This window comes from Chiloscyllium plagiosum, chromosome 11 (genome assembly GCF_004010195.1).
Source record: "Chiloscyllium plagiosum isolate BGI_BamShark_2017 chromosome 11, ASM401019v2, whole genome shotgun sequence".
NCBI classification, from domain to species: Eukaryota; Metazoa; Chordata; class Chondrichthyes; order Orectolobiformes; family Hemiscylliidae; genus Chiloscyllium; species Chiloscyllium plagiosum.
This window is the reverse complement of record NC_057720.1, coordinates 84,892,891-84,912,212: the sequence shown is the minus strand read 5'-3', so window position 1 is coordinate 84,912,212 and position 19,322 is coordinate 84,892,891. Positions and strand designations below refer to the sequence as shown.

Here is a 19,322-nt window from a genome sequence, read left to right as displayed (position 1 = left end):
TTCAACCAAGCCCCAAGAGTTCATTTACAGCCTTACAATATGTTCAAAAGCACGTTTTGTACTCAACAGTACTTATCAAAGTGAATTGATTGCAGATGATATTGCTGTAAATTTGCTCTAATGAAACCAGAGAATTATTTCAATCCAAAAAAATTAAGACATGAGAACTTTAAAGAAGCTACCAAAGAATTAATAACATTTTAATTTGAAAATGTTGTAAATCTGAAGAAATGGAACATAAATGACCAAGGGTCCACACTCAGGATGTAAACCCATTTTTTTTCACATTTACAGATGGGTTTGCTGTGTTACGCCAATAGTTGTTTATTTTCTAATGAAGAACGTGCTGATTTTGGGTTTTTAAGACTGAAAACTCTTTAAGCTTCATTAACTGGGTTTTGAGGGTCAAAAACTTGAATCTTTGGGGGTCCAGATACTAGTTGGGGAGACCCTCAGTTTGATGTTGTATGAAGTCCTTGAATTAGATCACTATCTTCTCCCATCTTCTGATTATTCTTTAAAAATAGTGATTAAACAGATTATAACCAGACATCTGGATTTCAGCTGTAAAAGCAAAAAAAAATCCCATATCATCAAAACTGAATTTAAGTCATCTAGTCACTGCAAACAAACATCCCTATTCAGAAATCACCTCTACAGCTGGGGTCTGTTCATTATGATTTTTTTTCCCAATATTTTGATGCTTTCAAATAGTGATCACATTGCTAAAGAAAGTCAGTGGAGCTAAAAGACCAGTTTGCATTATTAAGTTTCATCTCACCATTACCCTAAATCATATCATTCCATCCAGCCATATTTTCAGTGTCTCCACTATTACCTTGTAATCAATGGTAAGTTCATACTTTGCAACACTCTCCTGGCTGAATTTGAAATAATCATGTTTACTCTTCCATAATACTTGGTATTTGGTTTCCCTTAGTGGTTTAATTCCTAAATTAAGCCTTTTCTTCATTTAAATATTTTTCATTGTCAAACCCAGGCAATAAGATGCATTAATGAATGATCTGATTAAGAACACTGCACCCTCAGGATTTGAGTCCTGAGTCGACCTGGTGGCCTTGCTTGAGCAGTCTTACTGTTCTCAGCAAATTGTACATTTATAATTCAGACATGAGCCAACACAGAGATTCTGAACCTGTCCAGTTAACAACATCTTGCATTTGGACAGCACCTTTAAAGCAGTACTACTTTCCTGCTTCACAGTAATCAGTCAAAAATAAAATAGAGCCACGCAAGGAGATAATAGGAGGTGACAAACTTGGCTCAATGGATGTGGTTTTGAAGAGAATCTTAATTGCAGAAAGCACACGCACCAATGTTAGAGCAAATAAGTTGCAAGGAAGAGCAATTTGTGAGAGTTGGAGAAACACAGGATTCTCAGAAGCTTAAAGAGTTTTCAGTTATCGAAGCTTTGAGAGATTTCAGTCTTAAAGCAAGAGTCTTCTTGCAAGGATGTTTCAGACAGCAGTTCTTAGTTCCTGGAGCAATCCATGGAATTGCTGTTGCCTGAAGACACGAAATGTGTCAAATAAATTTAAGTTCTCCTTTCAGTTAATGACAAAGTACCACAACACTGGAATTCGACTTCAGTTTCAATTGTCAAACAAATTTATTGAAGAGTAATAGGACAGGCAAATTATACAATAACAGAAATATATGCTTACAATTGTTACTATGCTTAGCTAGCACCTCGGGTAAATTAATCATTTAAGCTGCTATGCTCAACCATAATGTCAGTAAAATTCTTTCAGAGCAGTTATTTTCCTCTGTATAGAGAAGGTACCTGGCTGACTATCTCTTAGAAGATGACAGACATACTCCAATTTGAGAAAGAAAAACTAATAAATATTAAGGTGACTGGAAGCCTGTGATTTTAAGTAACTTTAAAATCTAAAATGAGCTGCCAATTGAATAAATACTGAAATCCAATCATACAAACCTTTATTAAAATTGATTGGGTCCTCTCTTTAGCATCACTGAATACTAGAACTGTTTGGTAATAGTTTTATCAAAATGAGCAGCACCATTTTGCCAAGAGTGCAATTTTAACCGTGCACATAACATGACAGCATTGAAGATCTCCTTAGCAGCTAAATCTAAAAACAAAATGAATTTAGAATTTTTTATACTGCTGTTCTTGAAATTATGCTAAACAATATTTGTGCAAAACACTTAATACGCAGTGACGTTCTGTGCAATTTTGATAATGGCTTCAATCCATTTGAAGTGAGCCATTAGTGTAATTTCAAACTTATCATGTATTTGTACTGTAATCATCAGTACAATCCACAAGTCAAGCGGAAAGGTTGTATAATCGTTGTGGGTAAGATTATTTGGTAATCAATTGACATCTTTTCCATAATGACCATTTATCAGCTTGAGCTAATTCCAATTTCTCACAGTTTATTATATAACCTGTTGAATGTTGATGCTCAGTCAAGTGTTATGGTTATCTTGGTTAGCAGTAAGACAGTTTTTGTTTCTCTGTTGTATTTATGTATGAGTTATCACAGTATCAGTTTTCTTTGAGATATGTATAGTGATTGGAACAAGGTCAGCAAGGTGCACCTCATCGAATATAATTCCCTGACTGGGGCCATTAATCTAATCCAATCAGGGAGCCCTCGCTGACAGATATAAACGAGAGTGTCAGAGGTTCTATCCACTCAGAGGGTTCTGATCACTTTAGGAGCCAACTCAGAGCTAGCTGGGTCAGTGTCATGTACTGGGCACGTGTAAATAAAGGGTAACTCGGTGTCAGGATACCGGTCTTTGTGGAGTTACTTCAGTGGCGACGAGAGAAAAACACGACCCTGAAGAGACTTACTCGCAACAGTCATCCTTGAATTGGAGGTAAGCATTTGTGGCATCACGTCACTATTTGGGAAGCTTGACTCATTTGATGCTGCCAATGAAACCTGGGCCCAGTATGTGGAAAGAATGTGTTCTTTTTTTCCAGGAAAATGACATTGGGGCAGACGGGAAGCAATGAATCATTCTCCTGACAGCATGTGAACCTGCAGTTTTTTCGGTTATCAGGACCCTAACTTTCCCAGAGGTACCAAACACAAAACATTTCAAGAGTTGACGTATTTAACTAAGGAATATTATTATCCCAAACCTCCTCCAATTCTGAGAAGCTACTGGTTTTATTCGACATTTCGAGAACCAGGGGAATCTGTATTGGGATTTTTGATGAGGTTAAGACTGCTGTAGAGGCAATTGATTTTGGTTTAACCCTAAGTGAGATGCTAAAAGGAAAACAGGACTGTCAGCGACACTTTCAGTCTAGGAGCATATTCTGAGCTAGCTGGGTCAGTGTCATGTACTATGCACATGTAAATAAGGGGCGACTTGGTGACAGGATACCAGCCACTGTGAACAAAGTTAAAAATCACACAACACCAGGTTATAGTCCAACAGGTTTATTTGGAAGTAGTAGCTTTCGGAGCGCTGCTCCTTCATCACAACTACCTGATGAAGGAGCAGCGCTCCAAAGGCTAGTGCTTCCAAGTAAACCTGTTGGACTATAACCTGATGTTGTGTGATTTTTAACTTTGTCCACCCCAGTCCAACACCGACTCCTCCACACCAAGCCTTTGTGAAGTTATTTCAGTAGCAACAAGAGAAACATATGCCCTGAAGTGATTCGCTTATAACAGCCATCTTTCAGGTGGGGTCAGCATTTCTGGTATCATTCCACTATTTGGGAAGCTTGACTGATTTGATGTTGCCGTCAAAGACTGGGCCCAGTATGTGGAAAGAATGCGTTATTTTTTCCAAACAAATGACTTTGGAGAAGACGAAAAGCAACAATTAATTTTTGAAACACCTTGTGGACTTGCAGCTTTTTTCAGTTATTAGAACCCTAACTTGCCCTGAGGCATCAGATACTAAAACCTGCCAAGAGTTGACAGATTTAGCTAGGAAATATTACAACTTTTGTAACTCTGAAACACTATCAGTTTTAGTCGAGAACCAGGGGAATACGCATTGGGGTTTTCCACGAGGTTAAGGTGATTGGCAGAGGCATGTGATTTTGGTTTAACCCTAAGTGAGATGCTGCGACACCATTTGGTAAGTGAGATTAATGATGTAATCATGCTAAAGCCCAACTGCACTTCAAACAGACACTACAACTGGCTGTATCATTAAAAAAAAATGGCAAGTGGAGCTTATGAGTTACATAGTATTTCGGCAGAAGTGGACACCCTTGCCAGGCCAGCTGAGCTTGGGGAACACCACTTGAGTGAAAGCGATTACATAGCCTTATTCAGGATATATCTAAACAGAAGGACTCTACATATAAAAACTCCAAACGAAGCCAAGCCTTAGCCAAACAGTTAAAATTCTCTCCAGGATCCAGGCCAGCAAGTCATTGTAGTTGATGCCAATATATGGACTCAAGACAGTAAAATAATCCCACTAGGCCTGAACTGAGTAAGGGAACTCATAGGCCAATATCCAGGAGAGTGCACACCCTGTAAAGTCTGCCTGCCTCTGGGTTTGGAACAGTTAAGATTGCCTAGCAACATCCAAATCAGAACCAATCAAAATAAACGTCTGGTTAAACGGCTCAGTTCTAATGGAAGCCGATACCAATGCAGCTGTATCAGAGATGGCAGAACCAGTCTTTTTCAAAATTCTGGACTCTGAATCCCAACCCTCAAATTTGCGTAAGACCTCGGCCAGGCTGACAAGCTATACCAGGGAACCCCTACAGGTTAAGGGTACAAGTTTGATTCTGGTCTCTTATGAGAAGCAGCTGGTTCAGTTACCACTGATTGTGGTAAAAGGCTCAGGCCCAAGCTTGATGCGGCAAAATTGGTTAAGAATGATTCAACTTGATTGGCTGAACATTTTTTGATTAGAAAATGCCTGCCTGAGTGAAGTCCTAAATAAATACCCAGGAGATTTGCAGGGAGGTCTAAGGACTATCAAAGGAGCCAAGGCCATCTTACATGTTGACCAAGAAGTAATTCCATGAATCTACAAGGCCTGCCCAGTGCCATTTGCTTTGTGTGCAAAAGTAAAGGCAGAAATCAGGAGGCTGGCAAGTGAGGAAATCATCAAACCAGTACAGTTTGCAGAATGAGCAGGACCAGTAATACTAATTGTGAAGTCTGATCAGTCGGTTCACCTTTGTGGGGACTGTAACAAAACAGTAAACAAATTTTCACAGCTGGATAAATATCCAATCCCTTGCATAGGGATTTTATGCCAAACAGGCAGGGGGCTGTCCTTCATGAAGCTGGACATGAGCCATGTGTACCTGATTAGATGAGGATTCCCAGCTACTATTAATGGTTTGTACCAATATATGAGACTGCCTCATCATCAGTCGACAGGCAGGAAGCTGGAAGAACACAGCAAACCAGGCAGCATCACGAGGTGCAGAAATCGACGTTTCAGGTGTAACCCTTTTTCAGGACTGGGGGTGGGTGTTGGGGGGAGCTGCAGATAAAGGGGAAGGTGGGGGGAAGGTGGTGAAGTGCGGATAATTGAAGACAGGTAGAGGGTACGACCTGGTTGATCAGTGGGAGAAATGAATCTGGTTGGTGGCAGGGAGCAGTGAAAGGGAGGGGGAGGGGCTGGGAAAAGAGTCAGGGGATAGGGAGGGAGATTATTTGAAATTGGAGAACTTAATGTTGAGTCCTCCGGGTTGTAACGTTCCCAGGTGGCAGATAAGGTGTTGTTCCTCCAATAGGAGCTATGGTTTTTCCAGGCCTCCATTTATCTGGATGATGCACTAATAACTGGAATTTTCTCCAAGATGGGTGTATGCCTTAGGAGGGAAAAATGTGTGTCCAACGCACCCCAAGAAACCTACTTGGACTACAGAGATGACAAGAGCAGGTTACACACATTGGAAGATACAGTGAAGGTGATCAAAGGTGCCCAGTTCCCATGTCCGTACCAGAGCTTAAGGTCTATCCTTGGATTAGTGAATTATTACAGAAAATTCATACATAACCATGCCTCCATCCTAGCACCCTTACATCTGCTATTGAAAAAGGATTAGCCTTGGATATCATCTTGTTGCCAAGATGTAGCCTTTAGCAAAGTGCAGAGGCAGCTATCATCATCTAAGGTGTTGGCATACTATGACCCCAAGTAAGATGTGTGCTGACATCCAATGCCTTCCCGTACAGTATCTGGGTAGCGTTGGATCACAGATGGCCCAAAGAAAGGAACACTCGCTAGCGTATGCTTCCCGGTCTTTGGCTGATGCCAAACGAAGGTGTGCCCAGATAAAGAAGGCAAGCTTGGTGGTCATCTTTGTTGTGAGAAAGTTCCACCAATATCTTTACTGACATACATTTGTAATAGTAATGGACCACAGACCCCTGCAAGGGCTACTTGAAGAGGACACGCCCATGTCCATTGCTACGGGTACAATTCAGCGGTGGGCTTTTATTCTGAATGTATACAATTACAAGTTGGAACATTGTTCGGGAGGCCAAGTGACAAATGCGGATACCTTGAGCTGCCTCCGACTGGCAGATACACCACCGGTTGTGCCATCACTAGAAGAGTCCATTCCGGACACCCTTATGGTCACAGCTGACCATATCAGCTATGGACACAAAACAATCCCACCCTGGCAAAACTAAAGTAGATAGTGGTGTTAGGGGAAACAAATGGGCCATCACAACCAGAATTGAAACCTTTCTGGATACAGCAAGACCATATCACCATAGAGGACAGCATATTATTACGGGGAGCAAAAGTGATTGTCCCGAGTAAAGGATGCTGCCAGGTACTTGCTGAACTGCATTAAGGTCATTCAGGGGTTTCCAAAATGAAGATGTTGGCAAGAGGTTATGTTTGGTGGCCAGGATTGGATGCCAACATAGCTGCATTGGTAGGGCAATGCCTAGAGGGCCAACAAGGACAAAAATTACTATCAGCAGCTCCTCACATTCGTGGGAATGGGTAAGTAAACCTTGGACTTGGTTGTATGTTGACTATGCAGATACTTTCATGGGCTCTAAGTTTTTTAGTCATTGTGGATGCCTATTCAAAGTGGTTGGATGTGAGTAGAGTTCATTCATCCAACACAGGCACCATAATTGAAAAGTTGTGAGTGTCTTCTGCAATACACAAGCTTCCAGAGTTGTTGGTCACAGACATCATTTATCGGCAGTGAATTTGAGTATTCCCTAAAGTCGAATGGCTTTAAGGAATGTAAAGACAGCTCCATACCATCCATTATCCAATAATCTGGCAAAAAGAGCAGTCCAAACTTTGAAGGCAGGCTTAAAGAAACAGTCGACTGAACAATGTACCAATCATTCAATACCAAACTGTCCTGATTCCTATTTGATTATCAGATCATCCCTCATGCAACTACAGGGATAGCTCCAGCTGAGTTGCTAATGCGGAGAAGACACTGCACCAGATTAAATCTGATCATCCTGGACCTGGGGAGGGGGGGAGAACGAAATGACAGCAGTATTGCTAGAGTCAGATGTAAGGCTCCTCTAAGCGAGAGAAACAGTTTAACTCAGAGGATGAAGTTTGGTGTCGAAATGGAATGGCCTTGCATGGGAAGAGGCATGGTCGACGCGAGGTCAGGTCCTGTGATGTACAAAGTTTGGGTAGGTGGGGCTGTCCTGAACACACACACACACACACACACACAGACCATATGAAAGCTAAAACGTTGCAAATGGGGCAGGAGCAAAACATATCCAGCCCCTCAGAACATCTGGCAAGGCTGTCAGAACCCATAGGTTCTCCCTCTCCACCTAACATCAAAGTCTGAGGACGAGATGAAAATGGCAGGTGTCATAGCTCCGACACTATTACTGCCTGATGATTAATTTTGGCTGAGACACTTTGGGTACAAGAGGCCAGCTATGGTCTGATACACACCACCAGTGTCTGAAGCAGAGTTGGAAAATCACCCCAGGAGAATCTGCAGGAGAAAGAATGGGCTTATGTCCCAGGACTTAGAAGGGGAGGGATATAGTGATTGGAAGGAGGTCAGCCAGGTGGACCTCACAGTATGAGTTCCCTGATTGGGCTGTTACCCTGATCAAATCAGGGAGTCCTGGCTGACAGATATAAACAGGAGTGTTTTTCTTCCTTGTGGTGGAACGTAATAAAATTTTATGCACTTGTTCATTCATTGTGAAAATAAAACAGGAGTGTGAGGCGTTCTGCTCATTGTAGGAGCTGGCTCTGAACTACCTGGATCAGTGTCATGTACGACGTACGTGTAAATAAAGGATGATTTGATGATGGGATACTGGCCTTTGTGAAGTTATTTAAATGTATACTTTCACTTTTTTTTAAATAAAGGTTGTTGCCAGTAGTGCTTGTGTTAACTACCTATCCCTAATTGTTCTTGAGAAGTTGGTTGTTCTTGACAACAATTTAGTAGCTTGTGTGGGACCATTTCAGAGGACTGTTCAAAGTGAATAAACAGTCCAGAGACTTATATGGGCCAAAACAGATAATGGGAGCAGATCTCCTTCAAATGGATCAAATGGATTCTTGCAACAATCTGATAGTATGAGTAACAGTGTCCATATACTATCTTTTGAATACAGATTTAAATAATCTAAGTTAAATGGCATGATGGGATTTGAATTTGTTTCTCTAAATCATTAGTCTAGGGCTTCTGGATTTCTAATCTAGTAAGAAAAAAAACTATGTTCCCAAACCATGTGCTCTTCAAAGTATTTCCTCTGTGACTTAACGTATGACTATAAAATTACAAGAGCAGCTCATTTTGTCACCTGCCCACCATATCCCCTTTCAGGTCCAGCTGCCCGAAGTATTCCTGGTTATCAGATGGCATGTGGGGGCAGCACAAGACAAAATATATGTGACCTCAGTTATCGTGAAGATTTTAGAATTCATTCGTCAGCTGCTCAGCCCATGTGTCAGAGGTTTCAGTTTACCTATTTGGTCCCATTCAGGGGCGTGATTTAATTTATATTAACACATTCCTTGCCAAAGGCAGCTGGAACTTCCATGCTTATAAAATCAATGATGTAGCTGACAAGGGTGCATGCACGTGTTACTGGAAAGCTGTGTAACTTCATATTGATGCGGATGGAGTGTGGAAAACTGCTTGCTGCTTTGTTCTTTTAACTACAGGATCTGATTTCAACCTGACAATTCCAATTGGCTGTAATGATGTGCAAATGTTCTGCACAAAGTAAACATTTTCAGTGTATTAATTTTTCAACAAAAATAGCAAAACCCATGCTGACTGTGGCGAAAAGCACTTCCTTTTCTGATAGGTGTATTGCAATTCTGATTTAAAACTGAATCATTAGTGAATAGAGGGCACCAATCACAGTGCACACAATGTTACATTATATGCTGTCGGTTTCAGACTCCATACCAATACGCAGTTTCGGCTTTCTACTCTCAATCCAAAACTCTGATCTTCTCCACCCAAGCGTTCCACAGAAGCTTACTTCAAGATTTAAATCCTATTTATTAGTAAAAACTAAATATCAGGAACATATCTGTAAATTCTCAAGCACATAACCATTAATATCTCAATAATAAACAGCACAGGGGGCAACCATCTCTAATCTATAAACTAAGGTGCAGTACATCATTCAATAATTCATACCTCTCGGTCATCAAGGAGTTAATCCACAATACTGAATAGTTACAAATAGAAATCAACTATTTGTGCTCTAGAACATGATGAAATACTGAATTGTTATCATGCCATATGTCAAAGTCATCAGTTAGGATGCATAAATCAACAGTTTCATTGTTTAGAACTTAAACTAAATCCTCTTGAATTGTATTGTCTGTCTGATTTATTCCAGACAGTAGCAATGATGGTCAGTTCATAGTGCAGGGACAGAGCTGAGAGGCTGGATTCTTCTCCACAAAATGACCAATATGAAATGAAACATGCAGCTTTTATCGGTCAACAGGCATGTCAAGCTTGAGCAGGAACTATGAGCCATTTGTAACTCAGCAGCGAAGTTTGGCAGGCATTTTACTCCTCTACGTCTTGATATGCAAGGTATGCAACTATTGTATAAAGCGCAGATCAATAGAGGCCTTTAGTGTGCATTTGTTTTTCTCTCTGTCTCTTTTAAAGCAGGTTACCATGGTTATATTAACACAAAACAGATCGATCTACAATCTGTGAATGAATATAAGAACATCATTTCCCCTTTTTATAATTTTTTTTACAAAGACCAGTGCTCGAAGCACTTTGTTAACGTCTGTGTTTTCCATCCTAATAGGCGAATGTGATACCATATGTGACTTGATGGCCATTGTCCCATGCATACAGGATACGCTCTCTGGGGTTGTAGTCAATCTGGGTAGTATAAGAGTACTCATTGGTAAATGGCAGCCTTGGATTGATTTGTGTGTTTGTATGGGTGTCAAAAGCATATGAAATGTTAGCATGCTTATTGTTGTAGCTGTCCACTGCATACAGCACACCACAGACAATAAAGCAGTTGCCGTAATAGTTCTTCCTCAAGCCGGTCCTCCAGGTCGTCTCTTTCTGGATGGACAGGTCAACAGTGTTGAGCCTACTGATGATAATGACCTCTTGCAAGGAGCCCACATCATCAATGGCTGGGTAAATCACCCATAAACCATTCTCATCAATGGCAAAGTCTATGTCAGAGTGACCCCTCCACCTCCAGGGTGTGGCTTCATCATACACTGCATCATGAAGCAGGGTCCAGGCAGCCACATACCTTTGCTTCAGGTCATATTTGATAATATTGCGAGTGAAAGCTCTATTGTAGTAGAAAGCCCCACCATACACCACATGGCCTGTGCCAATCCAATTGTATGGAAGTTTGTAAGAGTTACTCCAGCGACCTGAAAGAAGATGTGACAGGAACATGAAGTTTATTTTTCATATACACCTAATCATTTCTCCTTAACTCAATTGAGGACATTGCTCAGATTCCATGAACACTAGGTGCTCATCCAGCACTTTATTCAAGGAGATATTCTCCAAGCATGATCCTGAACAATAACATTACAAGATTACTCTCAAGTGTGGGAAATAGAAAGGAAGGCCATTCAGCAAGATATAGATGGAAACTACTTCTGCAAGACGGAGTCATTTAAGAAATGGATTCACCTCTTTCAATAATGCCTCTGTTCATAAAATATTGTGATAACACCCAAAGGCAAAGGTTACAAGATTTGGTGGTAATCTTGACTAAATTGCAAGCTGGTTCTGTTGTCCTTTGAGACAATTTATCTACACATGAATACTGTTTCTGAAAGGAAGTTCAGCTAACATTGACTTGAGAGCTGTGGCCAATATACTATTTTATATTGGGACATAATATAAGCTACAGATATTGAACTCCGTTTTAATCCTTACATAAAAAGGTTAGAACATTTTCACATTTAAATAATGTTCACCATCTGAGAGGCAATAGTTTATCAATTCTGACATGTATATTAGGCAGTATTTATCTGTAACTCCTACAATTTTCATGAACAGCCTTGTACTGAAAAGCTGAAACAATGCCACTTATGAGAGGATCATTTAGCTTTCTCAAAGGAAGAGAAAGCAATATAATATTGTTCCACAGCTTGTAATTTTCAGTTTCAGAGTCCATAAGGCCCCAGAAAAATTACTAAGCTGCTGTTCTGATGCTCTCTCTTTACGACAGTGTCTGCAATTATGAAGTTTGGTGGTGATGGCATCCAATTAATATTCAAGTGCTTAAATGTCATGACATATGCTGAATTGCTGGTGCCCAATACCCTATGTCAGTCTTTTATACAACAAAAACAGAAAATGCTGCAAATACTCAGCAGATCTGATACTTATCTGTGGAGAGAAAGCAAACTTAAAGTTTTAGGTCTAGTAACCCTTCTTCAGAATTGAACTCCCAGTTCTGCAATTTCAGTAATCTTTGATATTTTCTATGCTTAAACGAGAAGTCAAAAAGGCGATGAACAAGGATACCATAACTCCTTATTTCTCAACTTTGTTTAGTTTACCTCTTAAAAAGCTTCACTTTTGCCTTCCTGTCTGCTCCATTAAGCCCCACTCAGCTACTGCTTAAAAGAGGTGGACATGCAATCAATACCCAAACAGGTGCCGATGACTGTCCTGGGGCAGCCTTCACATGATCTGTAAGTCCTTCCCAGAAAGTGATTCACCTGCTGTATCATCTTTTATCCCTTCCATTCCAATCTGATTTGACTTCACTGAAAGAACTTGTGGGAAGAAGACTTTGGACTGGCTTTATGACTCTGTGGTGAATAAAGTCTCCTAAAACACAGTGCTAAGTTAGTTGAGATTGGGGTGATGACCTACCTGTATTTGGATTATGCATTGTAGAAATCAAACCTTTTTCTTTATTGGTGCATTATATCTTAGAAATTCATCAAGAATATGTAAATCAATATTCTTTTAGATCTTTCAATTTCCTTCTCAGAAGGACATTCCTCATGGTAACTCTTCCAGTCATTCACTGTGGCCATTACTCATGCATTTGAGGAACAAGTTGCCATTCCATCATGAATAATATCACAGCTGACGGAAGTTATTTTCCCTTCACTGGTTAGTATTCTAGAAACTTGCATGGCTGTCAAAGACAGTATCAGGTAACAACCTCCTCGTCCACCACACTCTCTCTCTCTCTCTCTTTCTCTCTCAACCCCCACTCAGTAAGGCGTTCAACAAGGTTCCTTATGGTAGACTGGTTAGCAAAGTTAGATCACATGGAATACAGGGAAAACTTGCCATTTGGATACAGGTGAAGGTAGAAGACAGAGAGTGGTGGTGGACGGTTGCCATTCTGACCAGTGGTGTGTCACATGGAACAGTGCTGGATCTACTGCTTTTTGTCATTTATATAAATGATTTGGATGTGAACATAGGACATATAGTTAGTAAGTTTGCAGATGACACCAAAATTGGAGGTGTAATGGACAATGAAGAAGGTTAAAGCAGAGTACAACGGGATCTTGGTCAGATGGGCCGAAGGGCCAAGGAATGGCAGGTGGTGTTTAATTTAGATAAATGTGAGATGCTGCATTTTGAAAAGGGAAATTAGGGCAGGACTTATATACTTAATGGTAAGGTCCTGAGGTGTGTTACTGAACAAAGAGACCTTGGAGTGCAGGTTCATAGTTACTTGAAAGTGGAGTTACAGGTAGATAGGATAGTGAAGAAGATGGTTGGTATACTTTCCTTTACTGAACACAGCATTGAGTATAGGAGTTGGGAGGTCATGTTGCAGCTGAATAGGACATTGGTTAGGCCACTTTTGGAATACTGTGTGCAATACTGGTCTCCCTGCTATAGGAAGATTGTTGTGAAACTTGAAAGGATTCAGAAAAGATTTACAAGGATGTTGCCGGAGTTGGAGGGTTTGAGCTATAGGGAGAAGCTGAGTAGGCTGGGCTGTTTTCCCTGAAGGGCTGGAGGCTAAGGAGCGACCTTATAGAGGTTTATGAAATCATGAGGGACATAGATGGGGTAAATAGACAAGGTTATTTCCCTCGAGTGGGTGAGTCCAAAACTAGAAGGCATAGGTTTAAGGTGAGAGGGGAAAGATATAAAAGGGACCTAAGGGGCAACTTTTTCACACAGAGGGTGGTGCTTGTTTGGAATGAACTGCCAGAGGAAGTGGTGGAGATTGGTACAATTACAACATTTCAAAGGCATCTGGATAGGTATATGAATAGGAAGAGTTTAGAGGGATATGAGCCAAGTGTTGGCAAATTAGACTAGATTAATTTAGGATATCTGGTCGGCATGGACGAGTTGGACCGAGGAGTCTGTTTCCATGCTGTATCTCTCTATGACTCTATGCCACCTCTATTTCAGCATGAAGCCAAAATTAGGAAATCGACTGATAAAGAATTAGAGCAATTAATCAACGCGCTGTGAACCTCTTCATTTAAACACTATGTGGTGCCAACTAGAACAAGCCACCAGCATTTGGCTGAGTCAGAATGAGTAACACTCAAATGTGTAATTTGTTATGTTTCTTACAAGAAAAGTTAAGGGCAGTGGAAAAATCTACAACAAAGATCCGTTATAATTTCAGTGTAGTATCTTAAACTGAAAACATTAGAAACATCAAAATGAGCAGTTACTTTTCCCCACTCCATGTATGCCAAGCATTAGTCAATGTCAAAAATACAAATGATATTGCACATTCAGTGAAAGGCCTTTGCTGAAATGAGATGTTACTAAACCCCATTCTGGTTTTACGATTTCCACATTTAGGTACATATCCTGGATCTCTTGAGGTCAACGTTGGCTTTTTTTGTTGAGGATATCACACTATTGCAAGCATTGAAGCCTCTGACACTATTGCAAAGATCATAAAACATTATGTTTAAAGGAAAATTGAAATTGTATCATAAAATATAAATATATATGTATTAAAATTACATATTATTAAAAGAAAATTCGATTCCTCTGACATTCCACTTACATGATAATCAACATCACTCAGCTATGAGTTCTCAATATGGATAAAATAAAAAATATAATTTCAGAGAAGAATTGGATTTTTCTTGAAAATCTGCTTTGAAATAGGTTTCAGGGTTGTAGGATTATAATGGGCAGAGATGATAGAACTTCTTGAACCTCAGTTCATAATCAATTATTAGGGTGAACATAAAGACCTTGGGAGAAACAAATATTTGAAATTTTAGTTGATCAGTAAGAGAAGTTTACAGAATATGTTTTTTGTGCTGAAACTGGTCAGGTCTCCAAGAGAGAGAGAAATTTTCTGGTATATGAAAGGCATTCTTTTCGTGTTTCATATTTTAAGCCCTCACCTTGTTTGAAATATTCCATGTTGCGGAACTCCACCAGCGTATTGCCATAATAGTAGTTGGTGATGTAGATTTTAACTCCCTTTGCTAATGGATCTTTCATCCAAGCACCTTCTTTTCTCCCATAAATGTGTTTTGTCTTCGGTCCAGAAATAGTTGATAAGGTTTCCTTACACTCTGCTGTAATAGAAAATGGCTTTCAGCTTTACTGTCCATTACACAGTATTATCTCTTTCCAAAAAAAAGCAACATTAATAGGTACCACCATTTGAAATGGTCACTCTCCCAACCATTATGTTGAGAGCTTGAATCATTGGATCAGTCATATCAGAGAGCTTCACCCAGAGTGTAACAAAAATGTAAGGTATTCCACCCCTGTTGAGGGGAAAGCTGTTCTCCATGCTTCAATTAAATCTCATCTTTACTAGCCTAAATTCGGTACCCAGGGGGATGGCCTCAACCGGGACCTTGGCTTCATGTCACAGTACAGGTGACCCCACTGTACTAGACACACACACACACACACACACACACACACACACACACTCCTACAGACCCATGCACTCACGCATACACAAGCTCTCTCTCATACGCTCACACAAAGACACCCATGCTTACACGCAACCTCTCACAGACTTAAACGCCTTTACACTCACAATCACACACATACACATACACACACACACATACAGACACACACATATAAGAATATGGGATGAATTTGTACTTGCAGAATTACATTTTATTTTGCTCAAAAATTGCATGAATCCATGTAAGATTCTGTAAATCCCTTTTTTAGAAATAGAATGAGTCTGAACATTGGGGCACAGACAGCCTCACAAGCGTACCTCACACCTTCAATGCATTATCTGAGCTGACATGGCATCTATTGTTGAAGTTCACTTGAGAATGTAACTTTAAAAAAGGTTCTGGGATTTACATATGAAAGAACTGAAACCAACATGGTCATTCTAAAAGATGAGAGACATAATAAACAATCCAGGTCTTTTCAATATATAATTTCAGTTGCATCACACTGTAAACTTTTGCTATAAATTCTGTATCTTAAGATCTTTTACTCCACAACCACCTGATGAACGAGCGGCACTCCGAAAGCTAGTGCTTCCAAATAAACCTGTTGGACTATAACCTGGTATTGTGTGATTTTTAACTTTACTAGCCTAGTATAAGAAGGACAGTTATAGCTGTAGTGAAAGTGTTCGCAATTGGGCTCACTGCAGGAATAGCAGAAATTTGCATCCTTAAGATTGTTTTGTGACAATTATTCCCTTTCAGCCCCATGATGTTATATTCATGCTGAAACCGGTGTTTAGGGAAGTGCCTGAAAACAAAGTTGTTCAGCCCTGAAAATAAATGACTTGCAATATGAATGGGTCTGTACATGACCAAGGTCTCATAAATTTTGATTGGGATTCGACAATGGGAATGTGTTGATACGATATATCTTTTAACTGGCAAGGATTTAACATGCTTTTCCTGTGAGTCTAGTCTAAGTATGAAACTTGAAACAGGCTCAGTCAGTGCGCCAACCCCCCACCAAGATTTTGGTCTGATTGCAAATTACTTCAGAATGTCCTGCTGTGCCAGAGCAGTTAGATCCCACAATGCCAATTTACTAAAAGAGCATTATATAGTTCTGTAAACAGCATCTGCCTCAGTACTGAATTTGAAGTAACAATCTCTTTTAAGAGTTCAGTGGGTAAGTGTACCAGTTCATGTGTTACCAAACCAGGCAAGAGAAAAAGGGCATAGGTTTACACTATGATAGAAGATTACATTAGATGTATAACATGTGAACTGGCCTTTCCACCCAACTATCAATCCATCAGTTTTGATGCCAAACCAGATAGGACAGGACTGGCCCATGATCAACTCTTCTACTATAGTATTAACCTTTCCATGCCCAGAAAGGCCCAAATTCAATCACTCTTGGATGTTCACTGACCATAACCAGAGCTAACATTCCTATTTATAATGCAATAATCCTTTATTAAAGTATCATGTGTTTGTGGATGTCAGTTAAGCAAAATGCCAACTATATGCTCTCACTTTTCCACCTTTGAATAGAGTCGTGGTCAAAAGATACGGAATAGGCCATTTGGGATTAAAATGAGAAGAAACTTCTTTGTTCAAAGAGTGGTGAGCCTATGGAATTTCCTGCTACAGAAAGCAGTTGAGATCAAACTTTTGATCAAAACTTTGAAATGTTTTCAAGAAGGAATTAAGTATGGTTCTTTGAGCTGAAGGGACCAAAAGTTCTCAGAAAAAACCCAAGCAAAGGGGTACTGAGTTGAATGATCAGCCATGGTCATATTGAATGGTAGAGCAGGCTCAAAGGGCTGAATGCCTGCTCCAAATTTCTGTGTTTCTATACATTAACACTCACTTCTCGACTCGCATGAAATGTCAGCACTTTGGTGAGTTATAAGTCTGGTCAGATCTGTTAATGGTTGAAACAAGAAAAGATAAGTTGTTCCAAAATAATTCAATGTGAACCAGCCTATACCCCAAAGGAACATGAGCTCTACTTGCTAATAAGAAAGCATTCATTGGCTAAAGGGATAAGCGACTTACCTTAAATTTAAAACTAATAAAAGCAGTATACAAGAATGCAAAAATATGCAATAATAGGAGAAATACAAAGAATAGTAAAATGGAGGTCAGCATTATAATAGCTACAAAAAGGATGAAAATAAACTTGCAAAGAGTTATCAGGTTCAGCACACTAATACTTTCAGAATTATATCAAGTAAAAGAGTACGATTCAAAGGAATTCAAACTTGTTAACTGAGTAAAATATCTTAAGATGTCACATTCTATCCAATTTTCTGAATGCCTTTAACCCTGCGCAATAAATATAGAATGGAAGAAAATTGATCCCTTTGAAATTTGGATGCTAACAGCATGCTAAAAATTCCATGTCCATACTCTAAGATCAATAAAGCAGTGTTTGAAATTGTGAGAGCAAAAAGAACTCTTAAAAATTGACACACAGAAATGAAAATGTCATTTTGTCATTTGACCAGAGCTGAAAAGCTACTGAAATCTCTGAAAGATCTCTGGGACGGCAGAAAGAGGTCGGTGCGGGCACAGCTGGATGATGGATGTCACAGTATGAGAAGGCAGCTTATGGTGGATGTGTGAGAAGGATACAAGGAAGTATAGCATGGAATATCATGACAGTTCAACTAGCAGGTGTAGCTACAAAAAGCAGTGTAGGTGTTAAGTTCTGAGTCCTGAAGAAGAGTCACTCGACCCAAAAACTTAACTCTGATTTCCATCCACAGATGCTGCCTGACCTGCTGAGCTTTTTGGCAATTTCAGTTTTTATTTGTGTGAGTGTTAAGTAATTACTTTACCTCTACTGTAAATACTTGTGCAGAGTTCAGTACATACCTGAATTTCTAAGATATGCAGTCAAGTTGAGAAGGGTACAGAATTAGCTGGACCATAGAAGAGAGAGGGTGATAGTAGATGGAAAGTATTCAGCCTGGAGCTTGGTGACCAGTGGTGTTCTGCAGGGCTGTATTTTGGGGTCTCTGCTCTTTATGATTTTTATAAATGACTTGGATGAAGAAGTGGAAGAGTGGGTTAATAAGTTTGCCGATGTCACAAAGGTTGGTGCGGTTGTTGGTAGTGTAGAAGGCTGTTGTAGGTTGCAACAGGACATTGACAGGATGCAGAGCTGGGCTGAGATGTGGCAAGATAAAGTTCAACCTGGAAAAGTGTGAAGTGATTCATTATGGAAGGTCGAATTTGAATGCAGATTTCAGGGTTAATGGCAAGATTCTCAGCAGTGTGGAGGAACAGAGTGTGACAAAGATGGACATTTCTTCTAAAAGCTGTTCCTTTCCTGAAGGGTACTTTGTCCTTGGTTTTTCTATCAGAGGGGTAGTAAACAAGCCGGGCTCCAAAACGGCTGGGTTTGGTACAGAGATGAAAGGCCTTTTTGTTTATACGTAAACAGATGAGTCTTTAGGCCAAAGCTTTTATGTTTTTACAAGTAACCTGTATAAATCAAAGGGGCGTGGCCAGCTCTCTAGCTGAGCAATTCATTCCAGAACTAGTTGGGGAGTTCAGCTGTGGAGCTGTGTGGCAACAGGCTGCGAGATTCTCTCTCCTTCTACCCTTCTAACTTTGACCTGTAAGCCTTTGTTTCATTTTTACTGTAGTTAAGGGATTTGTTTATTGGGACTGTTGTATATATTCAGAAGAGCATAATTAAGTCTCGTTTGGATATACTGAGTTCTGTCGGGGTTCTTTTTTCTGTTCTTTGTGTTTCATTGTGTAATTTTGTGAATACATCTTTGTCTGTTTTAAGATCTGGTAGTCAACCTCGCTAACTTACTCCTGGGTAATTTTCACTGTGCACTTATCAAAACAAATTGCAAAGTTATGATCTGGGCTGCCTGCTTAAGAATGTTTTGAGTGGTCTGGCCTAGTCCATAAGAGATTGGTGGCTCTTTGCAGGATTTTAAACGGTGAGTGGTAGGCGCTAGTGTCTTTAT

General features: G+C 40.0%; 1 protein-coding gene and 1 long non-coding RNA gene across 5 annotated transcripts in view; one reads left to right on the top strand and one right to left on the bottom strand.

Annotated features, from left to right (window-relative positions):
* Nucleotides 1–277: 277 nt before the first annotated feature.
* Nucleotides 278–19,322, bottom strand: part of LOC122554640 (olfactomedin-like protein 2B) — a 79,035-nt gene continuing 59,990 nt past the window's right edge. Inside the window, exons 7-9 of one of the 4 annotated variants that reach the window (XM_043699979.1) lie at nt 14,797–14,973; nt 10,722–10,848; nt 486–564 (exon numbers count right to left, since the gene is read on the bottom strand). In XM_043699979.1, coding sequence (XP_043555914.1) covers nt 561–564; nt 10,722–10,848; nt 14,797–14,973 — 308 coding nt within the window. In that variant the 3' untranslated portion in view covers nt 486–560. Of the gene's footprint in view, nt 565–10,020; nt 10,849–14,239; nt 14,321–14,796; nt 14,974–19,322 lie in introns of those variants that run through there. The other 3 variants (XM_043699980.1, XM_043699978.1, XM_043699981.1) reach the window with 3 other exon arrangements.
* Nucleotides 9,952–19,322, top strand: part of LOC122554641 — a 26,132-nt gene continuing 16,761 nt past the window's right edge. Inside the window, exon 1 of the long non-coding RNA XR_006313048.1 lies at nt 9,952–10,027. This is a non-coding gene — a long non-coding RNA (uncharacterized LOC122554641). The remainder of the gene's footprint in view (nt 10,028–19,322) is intronic.